General features: G+C 38.8%; 1 protein-coding gene across 1 annotated transcript in view; it reads left to right on the top strand.

The window, feature by feature from the left end:
* DNAAF9 (dynein axonemal assembly factor 9) overlaps positions 1-24623 on the top strand; it is a gene marked incomplete at its 3' end in the record, with an annotated part of 75216 nt that overhangs the window by 1996 nt on the left and 48597 nt on the right. The window contains exons 2-7 of the mRNA XM_081998945.1: positions 8481-8560; positions 15257-15376; positions 16212-16336; positions 19974-20070; positions 21324-21430; positions 23851-23928. Coding sequence (XP_081855071.1) covers positions 8481-8560; positions 15257-15376; positions 16212-16336; positions 19974-20070; positions 21324-21430; positions 23851-23928 — 607 coding nt within the window. The remainder of the gene's footprint in view (positions 1-8480; positions 8561-15256; positions 15377-16211; positions 16337-19973; positions 20071-21323; positions 21431-23850; positions 23929-24623) is intronic.

Raw genomic sequence — 24623 nt, 5'->3', positions numbered from 1 at the left:
TTATTTGTTTAGAAAGAGCTTAGTGTTTGTTTATAGCTGGAAAGTATCTAAAAATTCATGATCAGTAACAAAATACTAAGATGGTTTTAAACAAAAAAAGCTGAAAGAGAAAATGGTTTCCACTCAAGCCTCTCTCTTTATGAGTGGTAATCTGAGATCCTGTTTTAGAGTTGTCATGAGAACATTCAGACTCCGTGAACATCTGCAAGCTTTTGAGCTCCACTGGGAGACCCAGGCAGCATCTGTAATTTGGCGTGTTTGTAAGAGGCATGTCATCCATTAATATTTTTCCTCCTCAACATTCATTCTTGTGCAGTTTTTTTTTTTTCAGGCCAGATGGAGGCAGGGAGGCCAGTGTTTGCAATAAATTTCCCAAGCAGTCACCAGATACCAGGCAGTTAATAAAAATAACTTAAAACAAAACAATCTGTTACCCTTCTCCCCCTGCCCCCAAGTCCCAAACAGGAATGGAAAAATTCTTAAGACTATATAAAGAATAGAGAAACGTCCAGAGATAATTCTTGGAGTTCTTCCACATACTTCAGAGTTTTCGTCTGCCATACAGTGTGTTGGGAGCTGGCGTTTACCACAGTGACCCTCGGCATTGTAACAACAAAAGCAAGTAAAGAATGGTTTTGTAAATAAAAAGAAAAAAATCCCTTAACTAAGAGATGACTATTGCCCAAAAAAGGGTATGCCTTTTTAGAAGGTGATGTCATGTTTCATAGGTCTGTTTAGGGGCGAATGAGTGTTTTCCTTAAGAATACATACATTTCTGAACAAAATTTCGATTAAATGCTTTTGTTAAGTATCACCATCTGAAATCTGTGTAAACTTGATCTATTTGGTAGGGCTCTGGACCCACCCGATTTTGCATTACCTTTGTGTAAAACAGAGTAAGCAAATCCTCATTATTAACCATATTGGTAGCATAATACAGATTAGTTCTCGCTATAGATTAGTTCTCGCTATGTGTCGATGTGGGGAAATGCAAAATGAGCACTTGGGTTCATTTTTATGTTGTCTCTGCCTATATGCCTAATATCATCATCCTCTAAACCATTCTGGTTTTAATCACGTAGCGGTTAAGTATGTGGCTTTTTTCCTACGGCTTCAGAGGAGCAGTCAGTGGGGCGTTTGGGGACATGGCAGTGCAGGGATGAAAGGGTTGTGGTTTCCCAACCAGTTTTAGCAGGGGACATATCTGTGTTGAAAGATTAACAGTTTGTATCTGTGTGTTCCTTAATGTAATTATGCCGAGGTTCAGGATTTTGTAATAGCACTGTTTCACCAAATTCTTTTGAAGGAATGCACTGTATTTCAGCTATGCAAAGAGAGTGCTAAATTAACTTTCTGAAGTATGGGCGGGGCGGCAGAGAGAGAAACAAACCCCATTCTTCGAATATGTTGAGTTTCTACCATGTTAAGGGGAAGTAAGACAGCTTAGGGTCTGCTGAGTGCTAGGCTGCAGCCAAAGTTAAGAGGGATGTGGGACTATGTGGTAGATATGAATAGAAAGGTAGGATAAGTGCCTGGGAAGGAAAAATTGCCAAGGAGAGGAGCCGAACTATTGCGTGCACTTGGCTGCTTGTGGAGCTTGAGCATGAAGTTGCCTCTTTGCGACTGCGCAACTTGAACTCATGGCAAAGCATGTGGCTTCATGCTTTGTGGCTGCAGTGGTTGTGGCCCAGTAATGGGCTCTGAAAGTAAATTTAGTCTTAAGGCACTGTAGCGTAACTTCTGATTTCTGCGGAAGTGCTAGACGCTTGCCTTGTCTTTCTGATCAGAGGTTGACTGATGGCAGAATAATCACACTTGAGTTGCTAGTCTTTCCTACTTCTTCAAATATTGTCATTTTCTCAGGTGATAATATTTTTTTGGGGCAATAGTTGGCATTCTCGATAACACGCTGCGATTTAAGAAAGTGAAAATACAGAGCTGGTGTTTGTAAATCAGTCTGTAAAGAGAGAATGCGTTAAGGCTGCAGGACTAACTTGCACGTACATGTGTGTAGGTGATGGGCAACCTGTTGCTTGATTGCACCCATGGAAGCACTTTGCTTCGTTTCCAGCCCATGAGCTGACGTTGAGGTCCAATCTGTGAGTTACTCACAGTTAACAAGTATGCCGAAGGGCTGCGCTATCCTGTGTGGTTACAGAAAATACCAGTATGAATATTGATGTGCATTCTTCATAAATAGTGCTACTGTTCAAATGTGCCGAAGGTCCTGAAACAAGCTTGTAATTTGCAGATGGCATCAGGTAGTCCCAAATGTTTATTCAGGAGAGATTCATGCTTGTTCCTATGCGCTTTGAGGTCTCTGAATTACAGAATTGAATATTCCTTGTCCGTTTAAAATCAAGAAGCAAGGAATTTGGTCCTGTAACAAACACACGGAGTTGAAATTTCTTCCTTTATGTCCAGTTTTAATATTTACTACTTGCTGTTGCTAAAGACGCTAAGTGTTTTTCAAGTTGCTAGATCTCCTCTTTACAGTCAAGTTACCTATGTTCGTTGCAGAGAAATTTTGAAAATAGCTGAAAACTTGTCATGTATTTTAAGGTGGGTGAATACCATTGTCTTTTGTAAGTGCCAAGCTGTAAAACACAGTTATTTTGGTGAACTAAAATAAAACTGAGAAAGCGTGTTATTGTTCAAGCTAGATACTGAATTTCAAATAAACTGCTTTTGAAATTCATGAAATTCTGAGAGTCTTTAACTCACTCTGACTTCTTGTTCCTGCTTTCACGAATACATTAAGATGGCGATAATGTCAGACTGTGGGAAGTCCAGGGAAATCCTGTACTCTAAGCAATACAACAACACTGTTTCTGGTAGAAAATGCGAGGTCAACAAAATACCCATGAAAAATAAACTTGATTTTTTGGAGGTAGAGTGGAAACAGATGCAGCAAGTTAACAAGAAGTGAGATTTGAGGGGGGAGAACAAAAAAACCCTGTTTTATCTTTCCTTTTTTTTTTTTTTAATCAAGTACTTAATGTTAAAACCAATGGCTGTCTTGGGTAGATGGCATGAATCTATTCAAGCAATTCCCTGAAGATGAACCTCGTTAATGTGGAGATTTGCAGGAGCTCGCTAGGGCTGTCTCAGGTTTTCCCCCAGGTTCGCTGCTAGCCACCCAAGCTTCACCACGTTGGGTTTTTAAGACTGCCTAGCCTTTGTGGGGGAGGAGCGTAACATCTGCCGATATGAAGCAAAACATACTCAGCGCAGTGAAATCGCATCCTTTGTCAGCTGAATTGCACGTTAACCACAACTGCGGCCACCCCAGGCGTGGAAATCCATCAGGGATTGATGCCGATATTGTTGCTGTGTTAGTACCACTGCATTACAACCTCAAGAATAAATTCAGCTAGCAACGAGGGATGCAAGAAAGAAGTAACACTGTGTGGAAACATCAATAAAATGAAAATTAAAATACCGTGTAGCGTTATTTAAAAGAAAGTATTTGTTCTTTCTGATTGAGGAAGGCACAGTTGGTAGTATTCTCTTTATTTGCCAACATACATGGCTTGCAGTGCTGTGTCTGTTACGAAGTTGTGACAGGCTAGACTGTTGTAAAGCAAGGTACTTTGCATAATTAGTATGAAGATGTGAACAGCTGAGCACTAATTCTTAGAAGTTAATGATTGTCAATTATCTTCCCCCCCCCCTTTTTTTTTTGGATCTAGTCCAAGATTAGCAGAATATCAAGTACCTCAACGTATAGTTACTTAATTGGCTCAAGCACACTTTATTGCCAGATGCCACCCCAAAATGTGGCTTTGCCTTCTGACCCGCGTTCATCAGCAGTCAGATCAGCTTGCTGGTGTTTGAAAGTGTGGGTTTTTTTTTTTTTTTTTTTAATTCCTGGGCTAGAGTTTGTTTGGATCTGTAAGCTGATCTGACTTGACACATGGCTTCAAGATTGTTAGTGCAGATACAAAGGCGGTGAGAAGGGTGAGACCGATCCTGGTGGCACCATGGGCTCTTATACCGGTTTAAGCTGATGTAGAAATCGCATCTTCTGTTCAGAAGTGCAAGCTGGAAAAATTCTCACTTCACCTACTTCCAACCCTGTATCTGCTTCTAAAGCAGCCTGGTTGTCTGCAATTCTCTCCTGGGATATGGTTGGGTAAGTAGCTTGCAGCTCATGTCTTGTCCAAGTCTCATGGAAGTACAAGAATTTGGGGCTTCCTTGGAAGGGCTTCGTTGTGTCCTTTAACATACCTAATGCTGATTTTTCAGCATAAAGCTACTGTAAAATTTAGTTGTGGTTATGTATGTGTGTGGATCCAGAGCCACATCTTCTAGGAAAGTGTCCTGAAGCCCAGAGGATTATGCCCTTGTGTGGAGGTTGCTTTTCATTGCTTCTGTTTGAAATTGGGTTACTGTGGTAAAATGAAAAGGAATAAAAGTCATTACCCTTGCTAGGGTGCTTGCTTTGGAGGCGGGAAAAGTAATGGATTTTTGTTCCCAGGATGGTGTCTTTGTTTTTATCAGATGACTGTTTAATGTGAAATGCAAGAAAAATGCCTTTTTTTTTCCTCTGACTTTATACACAGTTTAGCCTGTATTGTTTAAAAGCATGTAGCAAGAATTCTAATTATTCTCTTCAGTATTTCTGAATAATGTCTTTCTTCAGCCACAGAAGTCTTCTGTTTTTAATGTCAGCCTTTGAATTGAATGTTTTATACACAGTTGAAATGATGTTGAAAATATTTTGGTGAAGAAGCTTTTTCAATCATTGTTTTCATAGAAACTGCTTCTTTAAATGAGGCGAGGGAAAATATTCTGCTGAAGGCTGTTTAATGTTAAAGGTTGAAATAAACATCTTTATGGTCATACATCTCATTACAAAGTAATGAACATACAATTTGCCCTACGCTTTTTCCTTTTCTGCCAGGACTGTCTTCTGAAGAAAATGTAGCATTCAACTTTACGTGGCAGAAATTTCTTAGCAGCTTAATCTGAGCACTTCATATAATTTTTAAGGGGTGCACCAAAGTTACAATTTCTGTGAAAGATACTGAAAGCAATTCTAGGAGAGTAAGATTCATGACCTTAAATCGAAACAAGGAGGGAAAGAAATACCCAACCCAGTACAAACATGCAAGTACTTTCTTCCCCCAATTCCTTTTCCTCTTTTCCCCTCACCAGAGTTTACTTGTACAGATCAGAGAATACTTTCACAGAGCTTCAGAAGACAAAAACTTCGTGTATTTTGGTTTTCTCTGCTCTGATCTTGTTGCACAGGCTCATAACGCTACTTTTTCTTTTAAAGGATAAACGTATTTGTTCAGGTCTCCCTTTTTTTGAAGCTGTTAGTGTGAAATTAATATTTAAAGATCTTAGGAATAACTTAACTTATATCATATAATGTTTTTTAATAAATTGGAGTATCTTTCCTCATGAGTCTCTTAAAAGGAGTTTCCATACTTGTTCTTTGCCAAATTTAGTTCTAAACATTCCTTTCTTTTAGAAGTGATCAGTGTAGGGAGGAAAAATTGATAGCAAAATCAAGGTGTGTATTTGTGCTGTGTTTATAATGCATAATAGGTTTTAAAAATATTTTACAATCCAGACAAACCTGTCTTTGCCTGGTGGATTACTTATGTTGCCTTGAGAGTGAAAGTTGAACACGAGTAGTAGAGGGATTTTTGGATCTTGTTGCTGAGAGGTGTTTATTGAAAATTGACCTCTTGTGCCTTCAGTTTGGAAGGATTCCTAGTATTTTTTTCTGAGGACAGTTTCTTTTCTCACTCTGAGCAGAAGCAGGAAGATGCGTCCACTGGTATGGTAACTGTTTTAATAAAAGTTACTTTGGAAGCTGCTGCTTGTGCCACTGCAGAAATCCTTGGGCATGCTTTCTCACAGTCCTTTCAACTTCAGTCTGTCCTTTAACTAGGCTTGGGAAGCTTGGGTTTCTCTGAAACAGTCCTTTGCAGATAAGTTGAGAAGCTTTTTTGTTTTCATGCTCTCTTCGTACGTAAAGTTGCTTCCATTTTCTTGTGTTTTACGGAGGCTCTAGCAATTCTACTTGCCTGCGGCTGCTCCATAAATAACTGTAGGCTTGTTTGCATGCTAACAAATGAAATAAGTCAACTTTATTTGTATCCACAGTGAAGAGTCTAGCAATTTTTTCTACTCTTGATCTTGTGGTGTGGGAAGTATAAAAATAGGAGCACTGCATAGCTTTCCATAGTGGGTCATCTCTCACCTGGCTAGTCCGGGGTCCTGTTTAATGATGGGAAGAAAATATTCTAGAATGAGATACAAAACCTTAAGTTTGGATAGCTGTAAGATTCAGTTTCAGGTTAGATTTTACAGAACTAACAATTAGAAGTTCCTAAAATGTACAGCATAAAATTCAATGTTTCTTTCATGGACTGCATAGCATCACATACATGGGGAACAATACCTGGTTGTACCTGAGTAGGTGTCTTTTTGCTGTCATCGGTGGCTTTAATTTCTGTTTCTATATCTACGACTGGATCAAAATATCTATTCATACATACAGTGCACTGTGATACAGTATGGCATATAATATGAGTTGGGAAGTTTCAGGCAAAAAGAATAATTGAGGGATTCAGAAGTCAAATAGTGAGCCTAAAAATCATGAAACAAAAAACCAACCTGCAACAGTTTGCACTGATTTTGTAGGTCCTATCAAAGTATCTTCAAATGTTGTTTTGTCCTTTACCGTGGATGTTCGAATTGCACGTAGATCAGCTATAACGTAAGCCTTGCATGTTCATTCTGTCTTTCAGAGAAGGTAGAGCATGATAATTGTATTACTGGAAAGATCTGTCTGCTTTTTACTTGGCTTAAGTAACTACGAAAATAGGAATTTTTATTTGAGCATATCATATATCTAACTCTGTTGCAGTGTTGCTGTAAGAGACATTTGTTTCCTAGAGCTGAACAGCTCATAGTTATATAAACAAGACTATAAACACAAAAACACATTCAGTAATACCAGCAATGAAATTTTGTGCCTTCTGTATGTATTAAAACAAACTCACAAAATGTTGCCTAAAAGCACAAATTACGTTGCTCTCTGTGTGGCTATTGTAGCTGAATTTTTTGCCTGCCTTAAAGATGCATATTGGACAACTAAATTAAACTTTATTATATAAACAATTCATTTTGATTATGAAAATCTCGGCAAGACTCAGTATGGCTTCATTTCTTTTTAATATAGATTATCAAAGATTATACTTTAGGCTTATAATTTTCCCTAACTGTTAATTTTAGAAAAAAATAATGGTTTTACTACAGAAGTCATGAAACAGGTAACGTGAATCTTATAAAAATGATCTAGATATTTCTTTGGGTATAGAGGGGAATAAGTTCCTGCTTTTATGATTTGCATTAAGTATATTCATTTGGAGTTCTTCTGAGCTGTGGCTTTCTGACTGGAAACACACTGGTATAAGTTCAGTTTGTTAATTTGTCTTGCAGAAAAAAATCTTTCTTAAGAGAGTGATACTCTTCTGGAGTTCACCTTTTGTTATACTAAATGAGGGTATTGGCATGCTAAATGAGTGTATTGGCTATATATTTTCCTGTTATGGACTACATAAAATTCTAGAGAGTAATGCTAGATGGAAGGAAATACTGGAGGTACCTGAAGCTTAAATTTAAGAGAAGATCTCCTGGTTGGGAGCTATCTATCTCAAAGTGCTCACTAAAACAGCTTTAACTTTTCTGTCTGAAAGTTCCCTCGTTCTGCATTTCTGCTTATGTATGTGCTTGTAACAGTGACCGGGTGACCCATTTGAGTCTTCCTGATACTGGTAAGGAAAAGCGTCACTGGGACACCACAGATAGCATGATATTGATGCTTTATTAACCGAAGATGTGGGTGAGACCCTGCAGGTTTGCAAGTGGATACAGAGCTCTCTGTGCCTTCTCCTCCTTCTTCCCTACACAAATATCCTGTTTTTCACTTGGATCTTGTAAAAGGTTTGGGCTGTGTTCGTATTATGTAGTTATACAGGGTGGAAGTGGTCTCATGGTGCTCGAGGTCCTGAAACTCATCTTTTGCAAACTCTTCTTGGAGTGTAGAAGCTACTGCAGTCCCATTCCTTCTCAACTTTCTACCTTGGTATCACCTGCCCCATGTTGCTTTGCTCTCTCCTTCTCTGGTAGAGAAAGGAGTGGTGCTGGCTTGGTGAGAGGAAACTTGAGCAGAAATGTTTGCTAGAGGTTAGAGGTTAACAGGGCACTTGGTTAGAAGGGATGGTTATGGGTTCCAGTCTTCTCTCAGGGCTATGTACTTTTAGTTGACAAAAATAAATAATCTAGGGATGGTTTGATATGAGATCTAAATGTATTTCAAGCAACAGATACTCAAGTTGAACTGTGTCCACTTGGTTTATATAATAAAGAAAAAAACCTAGGTCAAGTCTGTAGCCTACCAAATCTGAGTGCTTCAAAACACTGACCTTAAGGATGAATTCTCTTTTCTTTTGCAGCTGCAGCCGCCTTCGAAACATTCAGAGTATCCTGACACAGAGCAGCAAATCTCAACCTGATGGAATCCTTTGCATTTTAGGTTAGTTTTACTTCACCACCACCCCACCCCCTGCCCCGGTTCTGCTCTCACTGTACTGATAAAGATGCCATGAGTTTCAGAAAGATGAAAATCATCTCTTCCATCCTCCCCAAGTCCCAGCCATGTTTCTCAGCAAGAGGACAGCTGATTGTTACACTCTTTTGTCCCTAAATAATTATTAGGCCTATTTACTGATTTCAGGCAAACTTGCTACAATAGTAATATCTTCAACATTTTTCCAAGCCGTATGAAAATTAAGTGGCTGGAGGGAAGAGAGAGTCTTTGTTAATGTCCGAATTGAAGGAAAGATGGGGAGCATTTAGTCCATATCTATTTGGAGTAAACATTCAGCTGTCTAGGCAGTGTTTGCTTTCTAGCTGGTGCTTGGCATGAAAGCTCAAGGCTGAAGGCACATGTGTTGCAGCTGGTTTCCCCATGGAGGCGGAGGAATGGAAGGGGTTAGAGGGTGCTGAAGTTAGGGGAGTGGAGAAGACCAGAGGAGGTCCAAGGTTAGGGATCATGATACGCAGAGCTGTGAAGGGTGGTGGTTGAGAACAGGCTTGGCTTTTAAGAGATGCAGGGGAATAATCATAAAACTGACAGAATTAATGAAACCTGAATTTGTAGAATTACAGAATGGTTTGGGTTGGAAAGGACCTTTAAAGGTCATCTAGTCCAAGCCACCTGCAATGAGCAGGAACATCTTCAACCAGGCTAGAGCCTCGTCCAACCTGACCTGGGATGTTTCCAGGGATGAGGTGTCTACCACCTCTCTGGGCAACCTGTGCCAGGGTTTCACCATCCTCACTGTGAAGAATTTCTTCCTTCTATGTAGTCTAAATCTACCCTCTTTTAGTGTAAAACCGTTATCCCTTGTCCTATTGCAACAGGCCCTGCTAAAAAGTCTGTCCCTATCTTTCTTATAAGCCCCCTTTAAGTGCTGAAAGGCTGCAATAAGGTCTCCCCGGAGGGAGAGACCCTTAGGCATCTTCCCTTAGGAGAATTAATTCAAAACGCATTTAGAGTTGCATGAGAAACCTGGGAAGCAGTAACAAGTTAAATGGTGACATATAAACAGCGTGTGGTTTCAGGGGTTGGGAGAAAAGTGTCATACGAAATAAAGCTACATGTGCAAGTATGATGTAGGAAAGTAACAGGTTAAAACCAGCTTTAATATAATTTCAAAAAATAACAGCTTTAACTTTTGTACACCTTTAATATAATTTCTGTATCTAACATTGACTCTTGTTTCTTATTATATAATCAGTATCAAGCTATTAAAGGAAAAATTCAGGAATGATGATTGAAATGCCTTAGAGAAAAGGACTAAAGAGTGATTGTATTACAGTTAAAGATAGAGAAATCTAATGTAGCCCTAAAGAAGCTATGTGTAGTATTGTGTATATGTGTAGTAACAGGCTTGCATTAGGAAATGATACAACAGCCTAGTTTTTTTTGGTGGTGGGTTTTTTTTTTTAATGATCTAGCAAGAAAGCTTGAAGAAGCTCCTTTACTGAACCACAAAAAAATTGTAAATGTGTATAACCTAATTCTCTTTTGGTCAATGCTAACTGTATAACATGACTCTTCCTATCCCACATTCTCTAGGGTAAGAGTTTAAGAATTCTTTGGCTAAGTAGTAACTACAGCTAGAAGGTCTGTAAGGTCACTGGGTCAACCTTCCAATGAAACGTAACCATACAGGATAAAGTACATGTTTTTTGCCTGTGATGCTAAGCTAATTTCATAAAATAAGTCACGTTATGCCATCTCGCCATCGACACTGTAGTATTTCTTGACTGTTGTTAATTCTGAAGCTGCAGTAAGTCCCAAGCAAAGAACAGTGACTCAAAACATTGTACGACTTTAGGGAAAGCATTACAGGCAAAAAGAATTGCTTTGTGTAATCCTCTGTGTAATGGGCAGTATTTAAGTCCATGCATAAGACCATACCTCTCAATAAATAAGCATTTCTGTTATGGAAAAATTAGACTTGTGCTTTGCACTAATCTCTTTCAGCACCCACAATGGGACTGTTGTTGTCTAATCTGACCTGTCTAACATAGCCTGTCGAATTTCTTGCATAACTTCTGATGAAACAGGCATGTTGCTGTGTTATAAATGCATTAAATCTGTCTTCAAATATAAGCTTCAGATGACAAAAAACACGTGTTCTTACATTTTTGAGTCCTGTTGACTTGTATGGAAAGCAGATACTCATAACTATCTTTTTTTTACAGTTACTGCATCTGATATTTCACTTAGCTGTTTTTAATGAGCTAGAGTTACTGCATTTCCCTCACCCCAACTTTAATTTTACATACTGGGCTGTGAGATAAAAACAATATAAACTTTCACAGCTTCACTTCAAGGACATTTAATATTTATACTGAAATTAAAAACAGTATTGTGAGATTCCAAAGAGAGATGAGAACTGACCAATGATTGATACAATTATTTAAATTCAGTTACAGCTGATTTTTTTTAAAAAATCTTGTCTTATTTTAAAGTAGTTGAATGGTAGCATTCGGGAGAAAAGATATCACAACTGACAGGAAAAAGGAATTTAGAGGTTGACAGGCATCTTTAAAAAGCTGTGATGTCTCAGCTGGAGTGTGTTGCTGTTAAAACTGCTAAGTAAACAGCATATGAGACTACCTAAATTATATTTTTAACAGTGGTGTTTCTTCCATCTAACCTTTCAACAGAGATTTTCAGCTCACGGCTAAGTTGATGTGATTCTGAACTACTGATGTGTTTAGTTTCAGTAGGGTATGTCTGTAAATCTGACTGTAGTGGTAGCTGTTCTGATTGTAGATCAAACTGTTTCACAGTTCAGCATAGCTAAGCTAAGTTTTTTATAGACTTCAATATATACTTTTTATCTTCCCTGAAGAGGATAGGAATACTTTAGAGGCTGTACCAGTAAATCTTTAAGTTTATTTTATCTTGGTTCTGTTTGTGTATTACTACTTTTTTGATACCTTTTTTTTTTCCCCTTCCCTTATACCCATCCTACACAGAGCTTTTGTGCTAGGGATGTGGGAGAAACCTCACCAGTGTTTAGTATGTTGAATTGATTGCTCATCCCATTCCCTTTCCAAATGGAGACTATTTTAATGATTATTGTGCCACTTCTATTAGATGGCAGTTCCACAACTGCATGTTGGTTTTGGGCAGCTGCCTGAAGGTGACCTGTCCACTCTATCCAGCCTCACCTTCCTGCTTCCTCGCTGGTCTCCCTAGAGCTCACGGGGCTGTTCAGCATGTTACGGAACAGCTGTTCTTAGCTTTGATACTCAAAGGTGTGTCAGAAGTGCATGGCTGGGAGAAAGCGAGCATGACTTCTTTTACCTGTAGGCTATGTTTATGTCAGCTTAGCAACTGTGAAATGGCAGATGGGAGATGGCTGAGCTGAATGCTTTTTGCAGCACAAAGGGGAGTCTCGGCCTGCCCATAGACTGCTCTTCCCTTTCCTCTGTTTCCTTCCCGCATATGTTTTGCATCACTGCGGGTGCTTGTTTGATATCTTGCACCCGATTCATCCTATGGAGCAGACAGATTTTTTAAAATTTTTTTTAATTTTTTCCCCTATGCTTGCCCAGACTAGTTTTGTGCCAATTTAGCAAACTGAGTCAGCTGGTGGAGAGGTCAGATAAGCTCTGGCTGCAGGAGAAGAAGGAGCAGGAATGGCTCTTTGGGCAGCAGTGAGCTGTTAGACCGAGTCATTGTCTAACTACACCCTTGTGATGAGTTGGGAACAGGCTGGGAGTTACTCAACTCCCAGCTCAGCTGGAGACAGGGGTGGGGGTTTCCTAATTAATAGCCTTCCCCATTGTTCTTCTGATAGCTTTCTGGAGGTATCTTATCCTTGTCATTGTTTCATTTCCTGTTTATTTTCCGCTAACTATATCTGGTCATTTAACTCCATATATTTCTGTAGAATAGTACTAAAGCCTCAGTATGAAAGCTCCTGTCTGTACTGGACACTTAATAAAAAAACAACCTCCCCCCTAAAGAAACGCCACAAAACCCAAGTATTCTGCAGAGTTATGGTAAGCTAAGGCCTTCCCTGCTATCCTGTTAGCATTCTGCGGGCAATAAATTAACCTATGTCCTCCATTCTAAGAGGTAAACTTATCAGCTGCCGCCCGTGTTAACATCTTTTTGTCATCTCTTCCCCTTCTTCTGTCGTTAATTGAGAAAGCAGGGTTTTGGTGTTTAGTTTTGACGATCTCTGCTTCAAGCCTGGAGAAGAGGTGGTATGCACCCAGATAAAACCTCATACTCCTCAAGTGACGGCAACATCTTAACTTTTTTTTTTTTTGATGAGGACAATTTCTCATTTGTCTTCTGATCTTGCAGACTTTTTAATCATCTGTTGCTTTTTCTGCTTCACTGTGTGTTGTTCTGTTAGCCTATCCCTGTGCACAGTAATTTAGCTTTTTGGGCTGTGGAGACCCTGGCAATGAGCCTAAAATTGAAAAAGTGCACGTCATAGCTGCTTTCATCCATGCTGTTTGGCCTATAGTTGAGGATGTCTTGTTAGATTAACATTTGATATGGTAGGTGATGTTTGCTTGTGAAACAAGTAATGCTGCTTGCAGAACAACTGATCGATCAGCCACTGAAAGGGACTACCCTAACTCCTGCTTTGTGCCAGATTATTAGTCATCTGATTGCCTTCAAAAGTTGCTTCAGTTAGGCAAGTAGTCAGTAAAACAGATTATCTTCAGGACATAGTGTGTGCTAGCTTTCTAAGGCTGTAGCAGATTTCAAGGGGGCTGATTACATTTAAATGAACTTCCCTAGAACAATGGAATGGTTGCTTCCTGAAAGAAGGGAATGTCCATAACTTGGTTGTAACTAAAATCCCACCTGGAGAGGTGGGCTTTGGCACCAACGTGAGTGTGTTGAGTCCCACTGAATTCTAGATTACATTGATATGCCTGCTTTCATGGGGCCGGAAACGTAAATAAAATAAGAGTGTGTTTGCGCTTTCCTCACCCTTTTTGCGTCCTCCCTCTCCGAGTTCCCAGATCCAGGGCAGTCTGGTTATACAGAAGATTATTGGCACAGCAAAGACGGAACATTGCAGCAAAGGGGAAAAAAAATGTGTGACTGGGTCTGGGCATTCTTTAGCTGTCTTATCGATGCCATGACTTGGGTTACAGATTGACTGCGAAGGCTCTTGAGACACCCTTTGTCAAGGGATGCCTCCCTAAACACAGAATTGTGATTCGTTTTAAAAAGACGTGTGTATGAAGGACACACGTCTGAGGACGTGTGTATGAATGCGAGATCAGTGCTAGAAGCTAGATAGCAGAGGAATGAGGATTCAAAGTTGTGTCAGGAAGGATTTTTGAGGGCTGAGAAAGCTGGGGCAGGCGCGATGCAACTTCTCCCTTTCCCCACACAGTTCAAGGAATGCAGTGCTTCCGTGTGTTACTGCTGATGATAATCATGAAGCTGTGAGCGAGGAGCAGTATTACAGAGGTTCATAGCTTCAGCACAATTTGAAGTGATTGAATTTTTCTCTTGTAGCCTTACACCAAGTATCTGATACCTTAAAAAAATATGTGAGCTATCCAATTACTACACAAACAAGGGAGTTTATTGAGATGTGGGATTCAGTAGCTGGATGTAGACATGGCATCTGGTTAGCACTTTAAAGCTGAAGTGTGACTTAAAAAAAGGGGCACAGTTAGGAGAGCCTAGGGTTTGTTCCAATTTCTGGTACATTCAGGTGGTTCTTGGGTAGTTTGATTTCCAATGCAAGTCCTTCAACCCAGACAGCCAGGCTGTGCCATTACATGACCAGTGTACTAATCTCTACTTTGGACAGTGGTAACGAATCTTGATTTACCGTCAGCCATCCAACTGTATCCTAATATAACTTGGCAGGAAAACTTGATGTTAGTGTTTATGAGGAATTTTGTAGCAGTCAAGAGTGGTGACCTCTGTCATGTGTGGATGTCAAGGGTTCTGCTTCATGCAAAATTTTACTTCTGGAGAAAACTTCATTTATGTGACTGTCTTTGAGAGATTAAAGCGTTTCCTAAATCTGTGGCCTGTTTCCTTTCTTCTTGTATTTATCTTCTACCTTTTCATGCTCCAGATCTTTGTTTTAATTTTATTTTGCGAAGGACCAGAAAAGGCTGTCCTTGGAAGCTGTTTCTATGCCATATGTTCTGTGAGAATATCTTTTCATGATTTGTTAGAAGTCCACACTGGCTTTCTGGTGACTCAGGGATTGCACTATAATACTGATAAGATAATGTTTAATCATGTATTCTAAAGCAGGAGATTTAGGTCACAGGATTAGTTTGTTAGGAAGCTTCAATCAAGAACATATTAACTGGAATGCACACTGCGTACAGACAGATGTTTGTTTGAATTACTAGATAAAATTGAACTTTCGTTGATGCAGAGCACTGCAGAAAACTGGACTTAATTTTTTTAAGCAATGCCTGTGGATTTAGGTCGAGTGGAATGTCAGCATGTGGCAATGAACTTGAAAAACTTCTTTTTCCCTACCCTGTTTCTCCAGTGTGTTCAATGGGTACAAGTGCCCACTGACTATGTGAGGGAGTTGATACTCCTATTTTAAAGCTTTCTTATTAGGGAAGAAAACTAACTTTTCAGGTGTGCAATGTTAGGACACATAACACTTCACATATGGTTTTGCTTTTGCAGGAATAGACAGTCGATACAATGAAGGTTGCCGGGAACTGGCAAACTATCTGCTTTTTGGCTTGTATAACCAGAGTAACAATGACTTTGAAAGAACTGGGTTTCCTGAAGAAGTTCTTGATGGTGAGTAACATGCTCAACATATTTACCTATTCTTCAGTTCTTCTTGGAGGAAGTGTGAGCCAGAAAAAGGGGCATACCTCAAAAAAAAAAAGAAATTAAATCCCTAATTGTGTATATATAGACCTGAAAAAACTGTTCTTAGAAAGTCTGCTGATGAACTCTTGTTTTTAAACACATGCCCCCTCCATACATTCCCCAAAGTCTTATAAACCTAGACAAATACAGCCCATTAGGAGAAGTCCTAGCTCAGTCATGGTATGTATGTACATGTATTATCAATTATTGTGTGATTAAACCTCTGGAGTTCTAAAATACTTGAGCTCTTTTCTACTTTAACATTAACTTTTTTAATATTTGAAAGGTGGCCAATCACCATGATCATAGATAATTATTCCCTTATTTGCATGAAACTTTGAATATCTACTCCATATGCTGTAACACCAGTTTTTAGTTGGCGCAACCTTCTGATGTAGTATCAGGCGAGAGCAACTGTAGTTTACAATCTTGTAAGTGTTCTGTGAGGACTTACCACTTGACACTCTTGGCTTTTCAAAAGACAGGCTGATGCAAGTTCTGTGCAAGACTTCAAAATAAACCCACAATTGTTCTGAACAGTAAGAAGTACTATTGTGCTTGGAACTGTATATGGCTGCCAATTGTTTCTTTTAAAAGTGGGGAATGATTGTGTATTCATATAGTTAAACAATTGTCTTTTGATGAGGTACATTATAGGAAAAGTTTTCTGTTCACTTTCTGTGGGTTTTTTTTGTACTCATGTAATTTTTCTGTGTGTGGAGTCTTGATGCTGGAATAATATTTGTTCTGCTTGTTGCAGATATAATCATATTAATAAAACCTGACAGTGTCCATCTGTACTGTAACCCTGTGAATTATAATTATTTTTTGCCATATGTGGCGTACTGGAGGAACTTGCATTTTCACTGTCTGACTGAAAATGAGGTAAGTGTAAAATGAATGCAGATGAGAATTGCTAATGAACTTGTTAATGAACTGATATTCAAAGTGGAACTTTTTTTTAACATTCCTTCCAGAAGTCGTCTTTTTCTTTTTCATACTCAGCAGGGGAGTGATCTGCATATATATATATATATATATATATATATATATATATATATATATATATAATGTGTATATATATATAAAAAATGTATGGGTATTAATCATTTTGCTAATGTGTGCAAGAACAATATGTTTTTAATACTTTGAATTTGTTGGAGCATGAAGACAAATTACTCCCCTCTCCCACTAATTACTACTGCTTTGACATGAGTTGATGATCTTTTTAATGAGGAAAAACGTGTGGGTTGTGAGAAATCTGAATTGAGTATCACAGTCACCACTGAGATTTCCAAGGATAGCCTTATTTGACACCAAAGCAGTGTTTTAATGTGTTGTATGCCGATAGTTTTAGAATACTAGAAAAGATTGGCTTAATAAGCCATTTAAAATCAAGAAACTTTATTATTTAAACTTTCAACTCTTCCTTTCAATGGCTATTAACCTCACTTCTGTTGGACCATGTGAGTGATACGGGTTTCATTTTGCATTTGGAAGTCGGGGTATTCTTAGAAAAGCTGTGTTTATCATAGTGAAGTACTGTTAGAGGTGTAAAAAATTAAAATACTGTTTGTCTAGGTGTAGAATAGGAACCTTTTTATTCCAGTGGAGACTGGAATTGCTTCTTCGTAAATGCCATCATGCAAAACTTCCCCCCCCCACACCCCCCAGTTCATTTCTGTATAATTCCTTTTCTAAATTAGAATTATACTGAAATCTGAAGGGAATGGTTAGGAGCCTGTGATGCCAGTGGGTGAAGCTGGTGGAAGAATGAATGGGGAGTTCCAGGAGAGAAACCTTTGCTCCCTTGAGTTTCCAGCTTGAAGTGCTGGGGCTTATGATAGATGGATTGTGTTTTTATGTGGCTGTTTGATAGTTTAGATCAGAGAATTATGAAATAATTCAGGTTAGAAGGGACCTCTGGAGATCGTCTTATCCACCCTCCTGCTTAAGGCAGGGTTAGTGATGAGATCAGTTCAGGTTACTCAAGTTTTTTTGGAGCTGGGTGTTGAAAGATTGCAAGGATGATGACTGCAGAACTTCTATTGGCGATCTGCTCCATTACCTGACTGTCTTATAGTGAAGAGGTGTTTCCTTTTGTCCAGTCTGAACCTCTCTTGTTTTAAATCCTGCCACTGCAGACCACTGCGAAGAACCTGGCTTCACCATCTCAATAACACTTGTGGATGTTGGAAGGCAGCTATTAGGTCCGGCCATTGCCTCCTAGAGGCTGAACGAGCCTGGGGGTCTCCTTGTAGGACAAGTGCTCCAACCCACTGATGATCATGGGGGCCCTCCACTGAACTTGCTCCAGTTTGTCCATGTCTGTCTTGTACATGGGTCCCAGAACTGGATGCAGCGTTCTAGATACAGTCCCATGCATAGAGGGGGATAATTCCTGCTTGTTGAGATGTGAACAGCTGAACTACAGGTTAAAGCATGCTGTAGCAAAATCTAAAGCCTGGCTTCATAAGGTTTTTCTGTTGCCAAAATGCCTACTGAAAGGGCAAGTCTTGAAGCCTATCTGATGGTGGTAAAACACACACATTTTGGAGTCAAGACTGGAGTAGTTGCTAACACACTATTGCTAGCACAGCTGCAATATCACTATTGAATTTTAAAGCTGTGTCTGCTTATGGCTTCTGTATGATCCTGTGGTAAGTAGTAACCCTAATCACACAGTACTGGCTTGAAATGTGATGTAACTAGAAAGGTAAACCATATGCCTTGCTATTTCTAGAAATGGATGGAAAAGTTTGATTTCTGAAACTGAAAATACAAGGTTTACTTCATTGCTGTTTCATGTGATGAAACCCTGCAGATGCAATGCAACGCGATGCACTTGCAGTCACATTTCCAATGTATGAGAATTGCCAGTTTCCTAGATTACTTCTGAAAGAGAAACCAAAAAACGTTGCTGTGTCAGGTTTTAAGGGTATCCTGTTTACAGGAGGATTGCCTGTAGTGGCTTTTAAGCTTTTTTTTTTTATTGCAGTGATAGAAGTACCTTTTGCTTGCTTTTATAAGAATGAAACCAAAAAGGCTCAAGAGCTTTAGAAATAAAGAAAGCAATGCAGTACCTGGCTCTGTGCAGCTCTTGGTGAATTTGGCAAAACCTACAGCCTCTCCTTCCTTTCTTCCTTCCTACTTGCCTTTAACTAGACCATTTAAGTGAACACCTAGTTATTGGAAGAGAAAACATATTATTAAAGAATGCCCATTTTCAAAATGGCCAAATAAGATAAAGTACTGAAAATTGCCTACTGTAAAAGCTTTCTGGGTGTCATGAGTGTACTGTTTATGGAACGGGCTGTATTTATACCTGCAATAGCAGATAGCGAGCAAGCCTTTAGCACCCTGCCAAAACACAAGTTCTTATTCTAATGGCATTTTAAGTTTTGAGAAACTGGCAGTTGTTTGGGGCTTGGCTTTGAACTGGAACTTTGATCTGGCTTCCTAGGATTGAGGAGAGAACACATCATGGAGGAACTTGGGCTGCATCTGAAATTCAGGCTTGTCTTAAAAGAACTTGTTCTTAAAATAAATTTGTTGGGTGTATCCTGAAGCTCACAAGAGCTATACACAACAAGTTCATAATGATGTAATTTACCTTGATATTAAGTTCATAATGCTGTACATTAAAAAAAAAGACAAAACACCACTGCCTTCTGATCTTGCTGTAGAAAGCAAGGGACTCTTGAAGTACCCAGCAGTGCCTGTTGGTTTCAGACTTCCTACTAAACTGTGCCTCTTCAGATGAGAGAGCATTTTCAGATTTTTTTTTTGTTCTGTTATAAAAATGATTTTTGTGTGGTTTGTCTCTTAAGTCTAGCTTTTATGCTTCCCTGAGCCATAAATATGATATTTGTTCTTTACTCCTGCTCTTCAGTCTGCTGAAGTCTTCAGACAATTTTAGTCCGCTCTAGCGTGAAACAGCAAGATAGTGTTGCATGGTGGTGTCTCTTCTTCTTTCCTCCTCTTCTTCCTACATATACCTCTCCCTCAGACAGAAATTGGTTCTCATTGCGTGTTCTGTGACCTGAGGCATATCTTGTCAGTCTGCTTTCCCAGTTTAGTGTTGTTAAGCTGGTAATAATCCCCCCGCCCTGATTAGTGGCAAGTTTTTTTGTGGCACATTGGTTGGTATCCTCAAAATATCTGTTATTGTTTAAAAACTGTCTAGAATCTAGTAGATGATGTTGAAAGACTTCACTGAAAGCTGAAAATAAAGTGTATTTTTATGCCTTCGTATAACCTTGTCAAAAACCTTGCTCTAAAGTTTGATTTTTAAAGAACGCTTTCCGTTGTCTTGAATACATCCCTGTTATGATGGAGTTTCCAAAATGCAGAGGCTAAAGAGATTCTTTAACTTCTGGAAACTAGATAATATTTTACTAGATTATGTGTAGTGACATTTGCCATGGAGTTAAAACCATACAATGCAGAATCTCCTTACTTCAAAGCTAACAATCAAATCAAGCATGCTTGATAAAATTTGATTTCAAATTACTTCTTTCAGTATGAAGATGAAGAAGCCGCGGAGGAATTCAAAATTTCCAGCTTCGTAGACATGGTTCGAGATTGCAGTCGCATTGGTATTCCATACAGCTGCCAAGGTAGGCTAGCTTGTTTTATGCTTATAGTATGTTTTGCAGTATGCAAGTCATGCAGTTCAGGGAATGAAGATTTTCCTGCCTTTGTTAAGAAATAAGGATTAATATGTCAATAGTTTTCTTTTAGCCTCTTTTTACTTGAGTTGGGTTTCTTTCTGAAAAATGCAAGCGCTTAGACTTCATCTGAAGAGTGAATGCTCACAGCGTGAGTCAAAGAAAGAATTTGCATTCAGAGAAGTGTGTTCTGCTGCTACAGAAGTTCTCTGTTCAGATGAGAGCTCCAGCTAAATACTTCTTTATGTCAGGAAAGAATAAACATTTCGTTATGCAAGTTTCCTTTTTTAGCACTGAAAAAACGGGACTGCATGACTTCCTGTTATGATCTGTAGCCAGCCTTTCTGGCTATAATCTTAGTGTTTAGTGTAACAGTGTAATCTTACACTGTTTAGTAAAGTTTACTTTGCAGTAGCCCGAACAGTGAATAATGCAAAAGTAATGCAGTGCAAGTACTTCACTGTGTAGCATGAGCATGTGGGGTTTTTGATCCGTAGTACAGTAAGCGAGAGGCAAACAAAAAAACCCGCGCTCTATTTTTGAACGATGTAAGTTCAACCCAAGCTTTTTTTTTTTTAATTATTCCTAATTCTTCATTGCTTCTCTTGAGGAAAGGGTAATATGCTCTGACTGCCTGGAAAATTGTTAATGGGTCAGGGCATGGGGAGGATGGCTGTTCTTTGTTAGGAAGCATCTGAAGAAGGTGTATAGCTTAAGGGTAATAATCGCACTTCGCTTCAGATGGCGAGTGACTCACAACAGTGAGTACTGGTGAGTACCACACTGAATAGTTTTCCTCCCCCCTGACTTAAAATAGTGGTTAACATGGGGATGATGTTGACTGTATTTTACTTAAGGCCAAATATTTTAAGAAATTGGAGTAAGCAAAGCTCCCCGTTTATTATATTGAATTTTAATGGGCCAAGTTTTGCTAATGGTCTTGGAATGAAATTTGCGAGGAGACATAATATCCTTTACTAGACTGACAGCTGGAAAAACGCAATTTGGAGTGTAGCAAAAGGAGTTTCTAAAAACTACTGTCTTCACAAAAACCCATTTTTTCAATTAAAGATTTTAAGTTGAAGAAAGACAGGATAATTGAGAACCTTTATTAGAATCTCAGAACAACTCTTACGATCTCACATAAAGTTCAACTGCCAGTATTTGTGAGAGAACGTTTCTGTGAAACATTTCTTTTGCAGGTCATCTACAGATATTTGATATGTTCATTGTTGAAAAGTGGCCAATAGTGCAGGCTTTTGCACTGGAAGGAATTGGGGGTGATGGCTTCTTTACAATGAAATACGAAGTGAGTAGTTACATTTTTTGTTTTCTTCCATTTACATTCTGAAGCAGAAATAAAATCAAGAAATTATTTCAGTTGGAAAGTACCTTTTGAGATCATCTAGTCCTGACTCATCACTCAAAGGAGGGCCAGCTTCTAAGTTGGATGAAGTTTTTCAGGATCTTAGGAAGCTGGATAAATGATGATTGTTTGGTTCCCGCTTCCAGCCCCCTGCTGTGATTTAGAACTTTTTTTCCTTATTTTCTAGATCCTCCTCTACCAGTGACAGAAAATACTTTTTTTAGCTCTAGTAGATGGGTATAGGTCTTTGAGTAGTGCAAGAGAAGCTGCCCAGTGACAGATGCCTGAAATCAATTGAGAAAATAAGAAGTGACTGTATTTCTTGGGTCATTGGTTTTGATGCAAGAAATGCATCTGCTTTTCACCAACGTTATATATTCTTGGGTCATCATAGCCTGCTGAATAAGGCAACAGTGAAGATTTTTGATGATGCTCCTCGTTTTAATAATGATTTGCTGTTCCACTCTGAGGAACTTGTGTCATTTGATTTGCCTGTTTATTAAAGATACTCTTAACAGCATCTTCAGAGGATAGCTTTGTATTTTTGTACTTGTTTGAAGCTTCTTTTATTTAATTTTCTTGGACTTCTGCCACCAAAATGCAGATGTCCTATTTTTCTTGTCACTCCTCCATTTTTACAGCCAAAATGTTCTTTGTCTGACTTCTGACAACTGGAAAAAAACCAAGGAATTAATAGTACCATTGTTTAAGTCTCATCACATGTAGTACTGTACATGCTTGCTCAAAAATCTATTATGTGAGTTCAAGTGTGCCTTTCTCTGAGCACTGTTCTCTTTCCACTGATACTTCTCTTCATGCTTTTCTTTTATTCATTCCATCACTAGTACTGTAATCTTGTTGTGTGAACCTGTCAAAATCATTAAATGCAAAAGTGCAAATAGACGACCATCCTTGTGTATGTATGCCTAAGTATCAATAGCCCTTCCTGATATGTGAAATCAGTCAATGAAAATTTGTCTCTGGATTCACAAGTTGTTTGGGTCTGTAATTACCCTTGCTAATTCATTTAATGAATCCATAGAGGCTTTGAGAAGATGTGTAGACACAGTGTGGCAATGACTTCGTAAAGACAGAGCCTCTTGCATTTCATTGTGGGACTTGATACTGTCTTTGCAGCACTCTTGCAGACTTAAAAAGGAGCAATGAAAATTCTCAGTATCTGTTTTTAAGAGTAAGCATGTTAGCTCTGGCGGTTCAGAGCTTTCTTCCTCCTTGAAGTCATAAGGGGATTTCAAGTGGGAAGTGGCGTTCTTAACTTTTTACATAACTATGTATGCATGGGTATTGTTAGGCAGCTGCTATATGTCACAGACGGGGAGAAAAAAACGATCCATGGGAAGAAGTACCTTTGGGATGACTGTAAATGATCTATAAATGAATACTTCTGCCATTATTAAGTGGGGGTGCTCTTGGTACTTTTTTAGCTCCTCAAACTGACTTTCCCTCTACTGTGCATTCTATGCTGTTAGATTTGAAGGTAACCTAATGATGATAAGTTACAAATTTTTTTCAGTGTTTTAAGAGCAGTTGCTCTTTTACTAGAGAAGTCAGAGATGCTCAAGATGCTGTAATCCAGAGAATTTACTGTACTGATAGGTGAATGGAAGTGATGTCTGGGAAATCATTATTACCATATCTAATAACATGAGTGGCTGGAATAACTGTAAAGCAGTGGTTTAAGAAAATTCCAGCCAGTGTTGCATTTTTAATTAAGTGGTTATGGAGATCCCTGTAAATGCAGAAATTACTCAGATTCAAGTGACCCTTAAGAATATATTTTTGAATAGTGTTCTCATATGCAGCCTGTGTCATCTGCTTTGGGGTTGGACTAGATGACCTTTAAGAGTTCCTTCCAACCCAAACTATTCTATGATTCTATGATCTTACTACTTGGAAGCAGGTATTGCTAAGTTAAAGTAGCTTAGCCTAAACTTACAGCAAGAATTGGCTGGTGTGTAGGATGAGTAACCTTGGAATCTGCTTCTTGTCTGTCTTGTCTCAGAATAAGTGATCTTTCCCTTTTGCTTGCACCAACTGATACTATTCTTTGCTATTAACTCAAATTGAAAAACTTTATGAAATGATGTATTTGAAAGATGCAAGCAAAACTTTGCACATACTTTAAACCCTCACTTGAGGAAATGAGTTGCTGAAGCATCCACAATACTTGCATCTGGTCAATTCTTTTGTAATCAGTAGTGTAAAAATATTTCCAAATTCAGAGTTAAGAAGGTCTGTTAGACTGGGCATTGTGCGCAAGGCTGCTTCAGTGGAGCTTAAACCTGAATCTGTGGCATTCTTCATGGTGTTTTTCACAGAACTGTGTTTAAAATCTTTTTCAGTTAATGGATGTCAGTGCTGATTTGTGGAGGACATACAGCAAAATGGATCCTGTTTCCTTGGAGGACTTGGTCTTTGAGGTAATGCAGGTGAAATATTCTGAATTAACTACTAATCCGTTAGTGTAGCCGCAGAGCAGAATTGTGATTTTGTTTAGTTTTCAATAGTGCTTACAGACTTAATCTACTAGTTCTGCATACTATTGTTCCCAGGGTCTCTTTCCTTTTCTTAAATCTACGTCAAAGTCCACAAAGCGTTAAAATAGCTTGTCTTGGAGTCCTTGAATTTCTTAATTGAAATAGCTTGTCTTGGAGTCCTTGAATTTCTTAATTTGCCTGAAATTCTCCTAGAAGTTTTTCTAAATGGTGTGACTGTTCTTCAGGTCATAGGACTATGTACAAAGTACAGAAAGTTGGTATGTTTGTGTGTGTTAATCCTCCTTTTGCAGCAAGGGGGGCAAAAAAACATAGAACCATTCTTCCACGAAAAAATGCTTTCAGGACTGCTTGGTAACTGCTTTAAGTGGGTAACAGTGACACACAGTGGCTGCCCTGATGCTTTGTGAAATACAAACATACAGTGTAAAGTGATTATGCATTTTAATGCGATGGTCTGATCTCAGTGCTAGAGAAGAAAGAAGGAGTATTAGAATATATTAATTTGTTGTTAATTTTTTATCAGTTTCTCGCTTGGCAGCAAAATAAGCTTCTAATAGTAGTAAGTTCAGCAGTAAGTATGCTTCATTATTAAAATATTGGTAGTTAACACCAGTTTA

Source organism: Phaethon aethereus (assembly GCF_964289735.1).
Source record: "Phaethon aethereus genome assembly, chromosome: 4".
Lineage (NCBI taxonomy): Eukaryota > Metazoa > Chordata > Aves > Phaethontiformes > Phaethontidae > Phaethon > Phaethon aethereus.
Note: the sequence above shows the minus strand (reverse complement) of the source record. Positions and strands in the feature narration are given on the sequence as shown.